Genomic DNA, 14,181 nt, shown 5'->3' on the forward strand with positions numbered 1-14,181 from the left:
TCAGAAATATTAATGTTAACTCTAGGTATGTATGTTCTTTCTTTCTTTCTCCCTCGCTGTTCGCTAATCGAGTATATAGATATTTTCACCCTCTTCACATATTTCTGAGACCGAAAGATCTGGGTAAGTCACTCTTTTTTCCCATTCTTGCTAATCGAGTGTAGTTTTTTTTTCTTTCTTTTTTTCCCCCCTCCCCCTCCCCCTCCCGTTCTCACTAATCGAGTAATTTTATACAGGTTTTTTTTCTTTTCGTCTTTTTTTTCTATTCATAGAATGCAAAAATCCAGGTAACTCATTTCTTTTCCCCTTACTCGCTAATTAGAGATATAGGCATGTACGATCATTATTCTTTTCGTCCCTTCAACCCTAACACACAACACCGCGCAGGAATAAGATGAAATTTTAGGTGCGTCACTCCCCCTCCCTTCGTCACTCATTAAACATATAGTTATACCACCTTTCTAGTCTACGCGCGATCTCAATCGCAAATCTGAAATTTCCAATGCAGATTAAATCAAGTAAGTCATTCCTCCTGTGTAAGCTAGCTGTCTGGGTATACTTACTCATCCTTTTCTTTTCGATAACCAGAAACCTATTAACGTCTGCCCCTGCGTCGCGAGACGTCCTCTGTAGCGAGACAAATCTACGCTTTTGGAATCACATTTTTTTTTTCTCGTCAAGTTTACAAAGTTGTTATATATACGTTATTTTCTTTGATTATTTAGCTGAGAAGACTACTGAGCAACGAAAGAAGAGTGCGGTTTATTGTGCTGTCGATCGTTTCGGTTACGGTACGGATTGCCCCTTTCCCTGCCCCCCTGTTTGAATCGCAACGTTCAAAGTCTGTTCAAAATTCGGAGCGCTCCAAGGATGATGGTCCTGTCTCGAAATATTATAATTTAAAATTTTGAAGATACTCGGAAAGGAAAAGAGTATAATCTGAGAGTTAACCCGAACTCTTCAGATTGTGCTTCTTTACTGAGAATACTGACAGGTTGTAAGCCAGCTGTTCCCCACTCTCCATGGCCACTTTCTGGAAGTACGCCATTTGAATCTGTGCCACGAGGCTGATTGATTGAATTGTTCGGTGGCGTTGACTTGGTTACATTGAGGTGAATGTTTGGCTCCTCCGGGGGTATCGAGACCTCGCCAGAAAAGGGTTCGATTGGAGGTTTCCTCTTAAGTTTGGAAAGTTGATAAGCGAATTTCTTTCTCCTTCCTCTCGCAAGACTCGAGAGACGACGACGTCCTGTATTCGATTTTTGCTCTACGGCAGGAGATGCATGCATTGTGACTATATCCGGAATTCAGTTAAGTGTTGGCTGTGCAGCTGCCGCTGACTGCGTTCTTACCTGGGATGCTTGAACCGCGGGGTCGCTGATGTGTTAGTGTTGTCTAAGTTGAGCGATGACATGGCGAGGTACAAAGCTCGGTATAAAGATTTGATTTAATCTAAAGGGAAGAAGGCGGAGAGCTTCTGCTTGCTACTGGGGTTGTGAGAAAGGTTCGGGCGGCGGAACACACCGGACAGAAGCTGGTGGGGCGCCATTCGGGAGCTGCTCGCTAAAACCGAGCTTAAATATAGGCTTCATGATGCTAAACACCTTCGCAGTTGCAATTATCAAGTAGCACGAAACCGAATATTTGATATTAATTTATACTCGGTTCAATTACCTCAAGCTATCCACAGTGTCTAGAGGGGAGTAGAGGGCAATCATATGCTGTAGTTCGTTTACAATATCACATAACGACCTCGAGTAGATTAAACCACCTTCTCGATCATAGTTTTTAATTCAACCCTCTTGCGTAACATGATTCGGACCTACCACTCTTCACAGGTAGAGGAGATGAAAATAAAGCACATTTGAAAAAGAAGTTCAACAAAACTCATTCTACTATATGCTACTTCAGAAGATAATCTGAGAAGCCTCAATTGGCACTGGGTATTTGGGCGACAACGTGGCCACTGAGACGTGTGGCCAACCCATCTCATCAAAGTCCAATGTGACGTTCTGGGAGTATTGAATTTGGGTAGCGTCGAACTTCACAATCCTGTTTGGTGGTATCACCTTGTCCAGCTTCAATTCGAAAGAAGGAGAAACCACTATCTTGCCAGCTTCTCTCTCCTCCTTCCGTGCTTCAGACTCAACCACTCTTGTCTCTTTTTTGTCCCCAGAGAAATCACCTTCCGGCAGCAGAACATCGTATTCAACGGTTGAAATCCAATAATCACATCCGACATTGACGCCATGGGCATTAGGGCCTGGGTTTTGGCGGCCATCACGAATACCTGAGCCTTGCAGGAAAGCAATGTTTGCTGTGCCACCGCCGGGAATCTTAGAGACTTCGGGGTCGGAATGGATGGAGAAGAAAAAGTGTTCTCGGATTTTTTTCTTCGTGCTGTTCTCATTAAATTCTCTTAGCATCTGATTTGGATCTAGCATGAGAGATGTATTGAGTACGCCGCCGTCCCTGATCTCTTGAGGAATGCGCAGCTCATACTTCCTCTTGAAATTCAGCTGAGGAAAAAAGTCTGCGAATGTGTAGACATCGCCATGCATACCCATGGGGAACGGTAAGACTGAGATTGGTTTGATAATCGGGTTACCAAGTATAGGGTTCTTCATGTCTGGTTCGAAGCCTTGGCAGTTGATGGCAGTTCCGTGTGGTATAGATGCTAGGCGTGAGATAGTGCCTTGAAGGACCTCGGGCCTGATATCAGTCGGTGGGGTCCTAAGGAACATGCCTGACTCGAAGTGAATTGGAATTCCTTCCTTGCGATCAGCCTGTCCTGTTTCTGGATTGAGCATGTCCTTGATCGTCTGCATGTATGGGACACCCTTCAAAATGACGTCTCGTTGCCTGCCCAAGCCTCGGTTGAATATGTCGCCAATGTCCTTCAAGAATTGTGTGTCCTCTTCGGTCACGTTGTACTCCAGAACGTTATTCCTTCTGTTATTTCCCCAGGATGGGCGGAAGATCATGTTCAACCCAGCACCGTGGAAATCCCCAGTGAGCTTCGCCAGGATATTAAGTTCTCCAGGAAGTGCTCCATAGTCTTCATCAGCTCCTTCACTGATTGGTGCGAAGTATGCAGGGCCCTTGCTCACATCGGGCTCGACGTTGGGTCTTGGTGAGGTGAGACCATCAACTTGCGTTAACTTGAACGAGGTCGGGACGTTGAGATAATTGGTGTCCTTCATTTTGAGTGCTATTCTAGTAGAGAATTTGATACAACAATTGAAGAGGGACCAAAAAGGTATATGGGCGATCTCGAGAAGGAGCAAATAATCAAGCCTAGTATCAGTATATATACTGACTCTGTTCCCCCTCTCCCCCCCCCCCCCCCCCCCCCCCCCCCCCCCCCTATCGGAACGGTACTCGGCTGCCCAGTGGATACCTATGGGTGGGTAATTACATCTCTTCAACGTACCCCACATACCCTAAGAGGGGCCGTGACCACTCAATGGGTGCCCTATGTACATGAAGCTGAGATGCCATGCAGATGCCTCAGCCTCGATCCTGTGCATGAGTCAACAGCAGAACCCTTTCTCCTATCTGTCATATCTATATGTCGATCATGTTTGTTCCATCACATAAAGCTATTGAAATATTGTGCATCAAGCTGAAAGCCCCTACATCAATCATGTTTGTTCCATCGCATAAAGCTATTGAAATATTGTGCATCAAGCTGAAAGCCCCTACATCAATCATATTTGTCTAATTACATGAAGCTATTGAAGTATTGTGTATCAAGCTGAAGGCCGGATCAGCTCACTAGTTGCACGCCAACCTTCCTATCCACGATTTTCAATCAACAGGTTACATCGCAGTACCTTTCACCCAGCTCGTAAGTCGAGAAAGCGGCGTTAATGGTCAGATAACATAAATCAAACATCACTTATCTCTATAGACGTGGCGTACATGGTACTACTTGAAAGTGTGTTTGACCTTGGTTCTAGAATTATCCGAAGAACTAGAATATAGGAAAGCCGCTGGTTTTCATCCTCGATACTATGGCAATCATCGGAATAGAGCTCCGTAAAAAAGGGTCTCAATCTAAGCTAGGGGTCGTCAGACCCTACCGTGGAGTAAACTGCGAATAGCCTCAGATCCAGGAATCTAGATCTCATACTAATCATAGTGTCTACGGAGGTATGTGGAATAAGTTATGCTATACCGCCTTCGCTAGCCAGGATCAGTTTGTGTGGGCAGAATGATTCTATTGATTGCAAAACAAAGGCGATGTAACATAACTTATTCCATGTTACCTCCGTAAATTGTTATCAACTGCGGGGTAAATCTTACCATAGCCCTACATATGAGACAAGCTGAATAACACAGCATACAAGAGAAGTACTAGCTAACCTGGAGTCAAGTCGTTGGAGCCCAACCCTTGGGTTCTTGTGGAAGGATCACTGGTTGTCTTCCAATCCACAGCGTGTACCATCGCACCACGTAGCAGCAAAGGAACGTCGGCAACAGCTAGGCTAATGATAAATGATCTTATTGGCTTGTGTTTATCGCACCTTTTTCATATGCTTTGATGTTGATCATATTTACAATTATGAGTTTATCCCAAAGCGTGCATGAGGTTACAGTAAAACACAATCTGCAGCGCCGCCACAATGCTTCCCCGCTTCACAATTTATTCAACCTAGGGTGTCTCAACGGCTGGATCAAAAAAGCAATTTGGTCACTCGATCCGAGCCAATCTTCACTTCACACTTGATCCGACCCGTTCTCTTCTGCAGAAGGGGACTTTTAGAAGCTGAAAGAGAAGCGCCGAGATGAACGCGACGAAGTCGTGAAAATGGACATAAAATTTCATTTATCCTACAGACCATCTCCTCTTCTTTACGCCGCAGATTCTTACGAGCTCCTCAAGTGAAGTTCCTAGTCATTTTACCACACTCACTAGTTGGGTGCCGCCAATACAGTCTTCTCACACACCCGGGCCTCAACCCATCCGAAGCAAACATGGGCGACAGAACCGTCCACGGAGAATGGGCACCAAAATTCCAACTTGGAAATTGCGCTATTCACCTTCATCTACTACCGACTGGCAAGGTACTTTACTGGGGCCGACGCTCTGCTGTGCACAGCATGGATTATTGGACCCTCAATGAGCACAAAACCCACGTCTACATCTTGGATATCAACACCCTAGAGAGTCAGCGCACCGCTCATGACCCGATGAACGAAGATGAGCTTTCCGTGAATCTCTTCTGTTCCGGGCACACGTTTCAACCAGACGGTACCTTGGTTATTTTCGGTGGACATGTCCTGGATGGCTTCGGGGAAGACCAAGCTTGTGTTTACGATCCCTTCCAAGATAAGTGGACGACAATGCCTATGATGGCTGCAGGTCGCTGGTATCCCTCTGCTATAACTTTGTCTGATGGTAGAGGCCTTGTTGTGTCGGGCAGCTCACAAGATGTCACAAACCCTGTGATCAACCTGGTCCCCCAGATTTGGGACTCACATACAAGTACATGGGGCATAGTCCAAACACCTCTCGTTGATATTTTCGCTCTTTACCCCCGGCTTTACCACGTTCCAGACGGAAGAATATTCATGGCGGGCCCATTGAGAAGTTCTCGTTTTCTGGATTTGAATGCTCATGGTGGCCATGGTGAATGGTCGAGCGATGCCGATTCGCCATTCCGCAATGCAGGTCAGCGCGAGTACGCCGCTTCAACTATGTATGATAGTGGCAAGATTCTTTACGTTGGTGGTGGAGGTGGTGATGCTGTTCCTCCCACCAATGCTGCAGAGATCATTGATCTGAACGACCCAAAACCAGTCTGGAAATATACGACTGAAATCGCCCATGGGCGCCGACATTCCTTTGCTACCACGTTGCCCGATGGCACTGTGCTTGTGACTGGAGGAACCAAAGGGTTAGGCTTCAATGACTTGTCTCCGGGTCAGCCCGTACATGAGCCTGAGCTGTGGGATCCTGCTACTACAGAATGGTCTACGATGGCCCCGGAGGACGACGATCGCTGCTACCACCACACCGCATTACTACTACCCGATGGCAGAGTTCTTTCATCTGGTGGTGGGGAATACGATCCAGACAATCAAAAGAGACCCAATGAGCCTGAACACACTCTGATCACCGCCCAGATATTCAGCCCACCTTATTTGTTCAAAGGCGAACGACCGACCGTCAGTAAACCGCCAGAGGTTGTCGAATATGGCAAGCAATTCAAAGTCACAGTCGGTGAACACGATGTGATTGGTAAGGTGAGCTGGACACGGCTTGGATCTGTCACTCATTCACACAACATGAACCAATCGTTCCAATTCTTGGAATTTGAAACCAGTGGGACAGAGGTCACCATAAAAACGCCAAACAATCATTTCTTGGCTCCACCAGGTCATTACATGCTTTTCCTTGTGAGCGAGGAAGGCGTACCAGCAGTGGCGCCTATCATGCTACTTAGGCCGGATGTTGAGATACCTGTACAACCACAGCTGCCCCCTGGGTTTTCAAAATACGGTGCTGTTTTGGAGAAAAATATCGGTGTGTCCCTTGAGATGCGCAATCAGAAGGTCGTCTCAGAACAGGAAGGGCCACCTGTCATTGTTGGTCTTACGCCCACTTGTCCCTACGGTCTCGGTGCTTGCTGGGGTGGAGCTTATGAAGCACTGAACAGCATCAAAGATATCAAGACCGTCCTTCCGAGACCAAATGCAACCATCTCAGTTGCCTTTGTTTACCTTCACGATGACATTCTGCCCGATATCAACGTATGGCGGAAGGAGCTCTTCGAGATCGATGGTGGCACGTACAATATGCGCGGCATTGAGATGACACTCAATGGTGTAGTTACCAAGGATGGCAGGCGGCTAGTACTGTCCGGTACATCCACTCGACCTGAAGTGGTTCTTAACCAGTTCCTGGTAGATAGCAAGCTCGAATGGGATAACGTGGCGAAGGTGCCCAAACCACTTACCAAGGAAGAGACCAGCGCATATACCCGGTTACACCAAACATTAGTCTCTCATCCAGAGGGATTGTCGCTGCAGGTGACTGGGCGGCTGCAAATGGACGAGAACAACAAGTATTCTTTGGATGTCAAAGGCTTCGTGGAACCTTCCAAAACCGGCTAGGGTCACACCACATAGGTATTGGTGTTCTTCATTTGAATCAGAGTAATACACCATGCAGCTTTTATGATTTGGCAGGCTGATTTGGGTTGTCCAAGGCAGTGTTGCGACGTGCCTCCGGGAGTCATGTGGAAGGGTTTATGTTGAGAACGACAAGTAGTAGACTGAGATCAGAGCAGTTGTAACTAAGTAAAAGAATTACTATTTGACTTACGCATGAAGCTTTATATATCAAAGAAACTATCTATTTATATAGACCTTTATTTCTATAAAGTAGATTGGTAGACTCTCTATCAGGCTACTATATTCCTGTTTGAGGCTTTACTAGGGGTATCATTATATTAGTAGGTATCTTCCTTTATAGGTATCTTTATTTCTTGGTACCATTCCTTCTATAGTTACCTTCCTAGTAGGATACCTTTCATAGAGGAGGTATATTGATATTCGTAGGTACCTTTCCTGTCTCTGTACCAGGGGTAAGGATACCTCGACTTTGCTTTTATATATTATTCTAAAAACAATTCTTATTACATTATTAACGATATTCAACTATCAACTTCTACGTAGATTATGCGACGTAGCGAGCCTAGGCGCACAGCGCCTCGAGCGCGCATAATAATTATGGAGATGCGGATGTGGGCTACATGGGAGGAAAGGGTAGCCAAGGTTAACACTGTGCGCAATCATCCCCATGCACTAATTTCGGCCACCTTTTTCTCACACCTATCCCCTAGACTGTCAACTTACCGCGCCCTCGCTTAATGAGGAGTGATTGTCCAATTAGATCATCAGGATTCCTCGAATTTAATCCAACATTCACACTTACTCTCTAATATAAAATTCAATTAAGTTAGCTATTCTATTCAATAAGGCTTCACCATTCAAGGTATATCGCACGGACCACATTGGCGCCGTAAGTCGGCAGTCTAGGGGATAGTGGGGAGAGGCACAGCAAAGGTCAAGAGCAGCTACTCCCTTTGCTACTAATTTCTTTGATTAAATCCACATCCGATTCTCTACAAGAGACTACCTCTGCATTCAACCAGGTATAAATTATTATCTCATATCAAACCGAGCAGATTGCAGGTAGGCAATGACTACAGCCGATATATTTTTTTCTCACAGCCTACCTACTTCCCTTCCCACTTACAAAAGAAAACCGCAGCAAATCTGATTACATATATATAATTCATCTAGCAACTCTATTTTCCGGTGCCGGAATCATCCCGAACACACATCTCGGAAACCAGACATGATTCTAGAAACCATTAGCGGACTCGGTCTGATGTATTTGATATGGAGCATCATTGCGATGGAAATCAATTATCGCCGTGCCTCAACCATGGGAATTCCTCTCGTCCGGCTGTTCGTGGACCCAATGAACATGACTTGGCTAATCTTGGAGCCATCTCTCTGGCGTCTCCTTGACCGATTGCCCATAGATTTCGGTAACTTCGGTCACTATTCACGTCGAGGCTGGCATTTTCACGACAAAGCAACATCCCATTTGAAATACGGTCCAGTCGATGCACGTGTCGCCCCTTGCGATGTATATGTTTATTGTGCGGATCCTGATGCCATCCATGAGATATTTGCTCGACGTGGAGACTTTCTTCGTCCAACTAAGATGTGTAGTAGGTTATCAGGAGCTTTTACAATCAACAAAAGGAAGTCAATCTAGCACTACTTGAGGTTTACGGGCCATGTATATCTACAGCAAGTTGGTCCGAGTGGTCAAGGCACAGGAAAGTCTTAGCGACATCCTTCAACGAGAATATCATGTAGTTTGTTTGGCAGGAGTCACTCAAGCAAGCGAGAGACATGTTGAAGATGTGGACTCAAACTTCAACACCTCGAGAGATATCCACTGCTAAGGATACACGAACTATTTCTTTGCATGTGCTCGCTGCAACCGGGTTTCGAAAATCGTACAAGTTTCGCAGCTCTAGCGAAGCCGGACACGATGAATCTGGCAGTTATCGCGATGCGTTGCAAACTGTCTTGGACAATGCGATACTGATCGTGATCATTCCTTTTCGATATTTACTGCTGCCTTTTATACCACAATCCTGGAGACGAGTAGGTCGAGCGGCCGCGGATTTCAAGAAATATATGGAGAATGTGTTGGACGAGGAATCCTCCTCGCTCAAAGAAGGAAAGGCCGGCAATGGAACTTTGATGGCATCTTTGGTGAGAGCTTTAGGGGCTCATCAAAAAGAGGAAGTTGCTTCATCTCGACAGACAGCACAATCACCTTCCAAAGGTCTCACGGTTGATGAAATATTTGGGGATATCTTTGTAATCAACTTCGCTGGGCACGATACTACTGCAAATACGTGAGTTTTCAGCATGATTCTGCTTGCAGCCCATCCCGAAGTCCAAGATTGGGTTGCGGAAGAGCTGCGACATGTCATTCGAGATTCTGATGAAGGTCTGGAATACGAAAAGGTGTTCGAGAAGCTCAATAGATGTACAGCTGTCTTGGTATTTGCAACTGATTGTCTTCTCTTCTAATTATCTTGTTCAATTTAACCCGTTCATTCTGACTCTTAATATAGCTTGAGACCCTGAGACAGTTTCCCCCCATCATGGCACTGCCGAAGTGGAGCAACGATAATCCACAGGTACTCAAGGTAGAGGATAGAACAATAGTTATACCGCCCCGTACGGGAGTAATGCCTAGTATACTTGGATTGCAAATGCATCCAAAGTACTGGGATGATCCTCTGACTTGAAACCCATCGCGTTGGATTGAATCTTCGTCAGACTCGACTTCTCAAACTACTCTATTGAGTACAGAAAAAAATCATAGCCCCTGCTGGCAGTACATTTTCCCCTTGGTCTGATGGCCCACAAAATTGTCCGGGACAGAAGTTCTCTCAGGTCGAATTTGTTGCCGTTCTAGCATAGCAGTCTTGTTGCGGGATCACAAAGTGAGTGTTGTTCAGAACGATGACGAAAGCCCTCAGAAGGCAAGAGAGAGAGCCTTGGCAGCAACACAGGACTGCAACATGGAGTTGCTTTTGAGGATGCGTGATGCCGATCAAGTACGTTTGATTTGGAAGAAAGTGTGAGAACGATCATGGTGGCAGTTGTGGATTTGACACCATTTGAAGAAAGAAAAAAGAAAGAAAGAAAGAAAGAAAGAAGAAATAGAATACGATTTCACAAGATGGATGAGATTAATAGAGGAGACGCAAATGAGATCACACACACAGAAAAGAGAAATTGTAAGACACCCAGAGAGTGGGAGTTGGGGTTTTCAAGTTTAGTAGAAAGAAAGAAAGAAAGAAAGAAAGAAAGTAATTCTACACGTTTAGTTTATTGACAATGAGAGAATATATGTATTTTTCGTATCTAGTTCAATAAGGATATCTATTATGCCATCTCGTCTAGTAACTCCAATATTGATTTATATAATTTATACAACAATCTACATCTACAATATATAACCTACAACCCCTAGCCAATGCATCCCTCATCCCTCATCACCCCCATCCCCCTCACCAATCCACATCCAACGGCCCCACCCAGCTCTCGCCCACCGCTCTATAAATCCTCACCTCGCCCTTCACCAGCTCCGCCATATTATATTCACCTCTCATAACCCTCTTGACGCCACCCACATTTTGTTCCACGACTTCCACGATACCATTTGGTTGAACTATGAATTTCTCTCGTCAGTGGGGGATATGGTTATGTCGTGGGATACGCGTGGGGATTTTCGCATAAGCGTTTGAAGGGTAAAGAATCAGTAGAAGAGAGCGGATGAAGAAAGAAAAAAGTAAAAGTAAAAGTAAGAGTGAAGGAACGGCAACGAGCACAAAGTAAGCAAAAAAGCAAGAAAAGAAAACTCACCCCCAACAACAACACTAGTATGATCCGGCGCCCCCGCCCACTTCTGACCCCCTCTACTATCCCTAAAATGCGCCTCCAAGAATTGCACTACATCACCTCTCCTAACGCCCGCTTCTCTCACCCCCCCTCCAACCTCCACCCTCCCATTCTTAAATTCAAAAACCTTATACCCATGCACATATCCCTGACTACTCATACACGCCTCCTCACCCCTCTCTCTACAATCTTGCGCAACGGCTTTCAAGCCCTCATTAGCCAAAGTCCAACACTCGCCATTCCCGACTTGTGTGCCCATCTGCGCTTCACACCATTGCGCGACACTTTCTCCATACCTATCTCCATGAAGCTCTAGCTCTCTTTGTCCTAGCTTTCCTGGCGGTGCAATATGTCTTTGCTCCGCTCTCACTGTTCTTCCCGGATCACTAGCATCCCATACTAATTTAATTTTAGTGGTGGAAAGGTCAGTATTATCACGGAGAACGCCGATAAAAGTGTGGGTTTTGCGAGGGCCACTGGAAGTCCAACTGCTGGAAGAAGCATGAGAGCGTGTGCCCGGAAGAGAAGAGATGGAAGGAGGTGGGAAGGCGGGGGGAGATTGGGCGAACCATAGGGTTTGAAGCGAGAGAGGGAGGTCAGTGGGGGTATAATGTGATTGTGGTAACGAAGGAGGTGGAACAGCTTGAGGACGAGAGGTCTGAATAGGAGGTTAGCTTTTAGTTTATGGCATGTGAAGGACTATCATGATGAGACATCGAAACATGTTTTGAAAAAAAAGGATTCAGGGGGAATTATTTCTTTAGAATATATGCATGCTATCACGCCCTGAAAAAGACTATACAAGTAACGGGGACAACATCATGCTTTGCGATATGAAATATCCATTTCAGAAACCAGTGGACCGTCACCGGGCCACTTTATGAACATATCCAAGAATAGTAAAGGGAACCACAAAATCCAAAAATATCATGCAAACTCCAGTACTCTCAAGATCAAGGGTAAAAGTATTGACTATAAAACTATGAATATTGGCCACTTACCATAGGCTTAGGCTTAGTCGCCATTGGTATAGGCGGAGGAGCCCCATTTCCAGGAGCACCCAATTCCGACCTCTTCTTAGGGGGAGGCGGAGGAGCCGGTTTCTTTTTCCCTAAAACTGATTGCCCAATTGATCCATTTCCAACTGGACTAGATGAATTCTCCACATTCCCATCGTGTCCACCAGCTGAGGCATCTTTCCCTTGTGAGATTCCTCCGTATGATCCAACTTTATCTGCAATTCCGTATTTTGTATTTAATTTATTCGCAGAAGCCCATCCGGATTTTACTTGTTCTCCGTGTCTCTCTCTGAAATTGTTTGCGGTGCTTGCGGCGGTCCGGGCGTCGGATAGAGAGATGGACGACGGATCTTTATGAAACGCGGATGCAGTCTTCAGAGCTGCTTGTTTTTGGGCAAAGGTTGTTCCTTCAGATGGAGGTGGGGGTTTGGGGGACGAGGAAGATAACGATGGCGAGGATGTGAGCCGAGAGAATCGAGATTGAAGTTCATTCACCTGTGGTGAAGAGGATCTGGATGGTATTTGCGGTGAGGCTGTTCGTGCAGGCAATTGTGGTGAAGCTGTCCTTGAAGGGGGAGGTGGAGGCGATGAGTTATTTGTCGATGTTCGTGACGGAGGGGGTGGTGGTAGTGCTGGTTTTGATTTTGTAGACCCAATTCCAAATCCAGGCACTGATACTCCTGCTGCTCCCAACCTAGTCAATGCTCCTTGATTCAATATACCTTTATGTGGATCCGCTTCAGATGTCGCCGCGCCATATGTAGGAGGAGGTGAAGGAGCCGATGGTGCCGGATTCGAATTTTGTCGCGGTGGCAATCTTGGTGGTAAGCCAGGAGGTTTAGGTTTACCAGCTGGAGGAGGCACAGGCGGTGTTCTTCCATCTGCGCCATCTTTTCTTCCAGGAGGTGGTGGTAAATGATCTATGGATAATCCTGTAGTATTCGCCCGATATGGCATTGGTGGTGGTTTAGGTTTCGCATCTTCTTCTTCTTGTCTTCTCCTTTCTTCTTCCTCTGCCTCTTGCTGTGCTATTATTTCGCTTCGTGGTATTGGGGCACCCAGTCCTCCTGTATCCGATCTTGCTTGACTCGATAGACCGTTCGGGGGTGGTAGAGCAGCTGCCCCATGATATTTGACACTTTTTGGCGGCGGACCGAACGATGAAGGGTCTTTCAATGAAGATAGAGGTCTGGAGTTATGTTCTAAAGCTTCTTCTCTTGGATCTTTACCTTTCCCCATCCTATTGAATAAAACGTTAGCTCCATACCTAGGTAAATGCAATATGCCTAAAATCAAGAACTCCATCACGTTCGGAAAGGAGATAGAACATACCATCCAGCGACTTGATTGAGTCCCTTGAAATCACCTCTCCAACTCTCCTTTGCTTTCCCATCTTTCGCTTTTGGATGCCATCCACCTTTCAAAGTATCCTTAAATCCCGACATGTTGATGTACAGAAGAATATACAATAACAATCTAGGGGTGATTTTGCGGGGAGTTATTTAGTCTCCATGCTCGCTTTCACTATGTAATCTATGTAATAGCTTGTTTTGCTAGTTCCAAATTGTCATAGCCATTATGCATGCGTATGTAATGTGGTACCCGTTCCGTCCGAACAGAAAATTCTCCGAACATGGAATTTTGATACACCTCCCTTCATTGAAGCCATCCGGATCACATTTAGATGGAAGTTGCACATTCGAATCTCTGCCGGTATATAATAATAAGTACATAAGTAGAATATGACTGTATTGCAAACCTACTAGGTAGGGAAGTATGTCATGGTTCCAGCGGTGGCTTATTCCCTCAATGCGAATACCACATGGTGCAGGAGACTATGGCAGCACAACATCCCCCTTCCCTCACATATCATTCACCAAAACATGAAGATATATAATCAACACCAACACGAAGAGTCACCAAATAACTAGCACAAGTTCGGCCTAGTGGCCTAATGGTTAAGGCGCCAGATTTCGGTATGGAAATCTCTGGAGATTGGGAGTTCGAATCTTCCCTGGGTCGATATATTTTTTGTTTTGTTTTTTACTTTGAGAACTATTGGGTTTGCTTGTTTGTACGATATGAGGCGATCCATATTCACATTGTATGGCTCTTTCTCTGTGTAGACTTGTCAGATGACCGTCTTTGG

The 14,181-nt window shown here is 45.6% G+C and overlaps 5 protein-coding genes across 5 annotated transcripts; 2 read left to right on the forward strand and 3 right to left on the reverse strand.

Moving 5' to 3' along the window:
* Positions 1-691: 691 nt before the first annotated feature.
* On the reverse strand, positions 692-1,694 carry BCIN_10g04170 (hypothetical protein). Its single transcript, XM_024695608.1, has 2 exons — positions 1,353-1,694; positions 692-1,294 (listed from the first exon to the last, which is right to left on the reverse strand). The coding sequence occupies exon 2, from the start codon at positions 1,287-1,289 to the stop codon at positions 900-902; it is 390 nt and encodes a 129-aa protein (XP_024551402.1). The 5' UTR covers positions 1,290-1,294; positions 1,353-1,694; the 3' UTR covers positions 692-899.
* BCIN_10g04180 (hypothetical protein) lies at positions 1,646-3,371 on the reverse strand. Its single transcript, XM_024695609.1, has one exon. It carries the CDS (start codon positions 3,201-3,203, stop codon positions 1,908-1,910), a length of 1,296 nt encoding a protein of 431 aa, XP_024551403.1. The 5' UTR covers positions 3,204-3,371; the 3' UTR covers positions 1,646-1,907.
* Positions 3,372-4,545: 1,174 nt separating this feature from the next.
* BCIN_10g04190 (hypothetical protein) lies at positions 4,546-7,353 on the forward strand. The gene has a single exon (XM_001557415.2). The coding sequence runs from the start codon at positions 4,981-4,983 to the stop codon at positions 7,120-7,122; it is 2,142 nt and encodes a 713-aa protein (XP_001557465.1). The 5' UTR covers positions 4,546-4,980; the 3' UTR covers positions 7,123-7,353.
* A 306-nt stretch (positions 7,354-7,659) lies between these two features.
* On the forward strand, positions 7,660-10,384 carry BCIN_10g04200 (hypothetical protein). Its single transcript, XM_024695610.1, has 2 exons — positions 7,660-7,794; positions 7,854-10,384. Exon 2 carries the CDS (start codon positions 8,950-8,952, stop codon positions 9,457-9,459), a length of 510 nt encoding a protein of 169 aa, XP_024551404.1. The 5' UTR covers positions 7,660-7,794; positions 7,854-8,949; the 3' UTR covers positions 9,460-10,384.
* Positions 10,385-10,450: 66 nt separating this feature from the next.
* On the reverse strand, positions 10,451-13,645 carry BCIN_10g04210 (hypothetical protein). Its single transcript, XM_001557412.2, has 4 exons — positions 13,365-13,645; positions 12,015-13,272; positions 10,978-11,671; positions 10,451-10,783 (listed from the first exon to the last, which is right to left on the reverse strand). The coding sequence occupies exons 1-4, from the start codon at positions 13,475-13,477 to the stop codon at positions 10,623-10,625; spliced, it is 2,226 nt and encodes a 741-aa protein (XP_001557462.2). The 5' UTR covers positions 13,478-13,645; the 3' UTR covers positions 10,451-10,622.
* Between the last annotated feature and the right edge of the window lie 536 nt (positions 13,646-14,181).

The sequence above is a fragment of the Botrytis cinerea genome, chromosome 10 (assembly GCF_000143535.2).
Source record: "Botrytis cinerea B05.10 chromosome 10, complete sequence".
In the NCBI taxonomy this organism is placed as follows: domain Eukaryota; kingdom Fungi; phylum Ascomycota; class Leotiomycetes; order Helotiales; family Sclerotiniaceae; genus Botrytis; species Botrytis cinerea.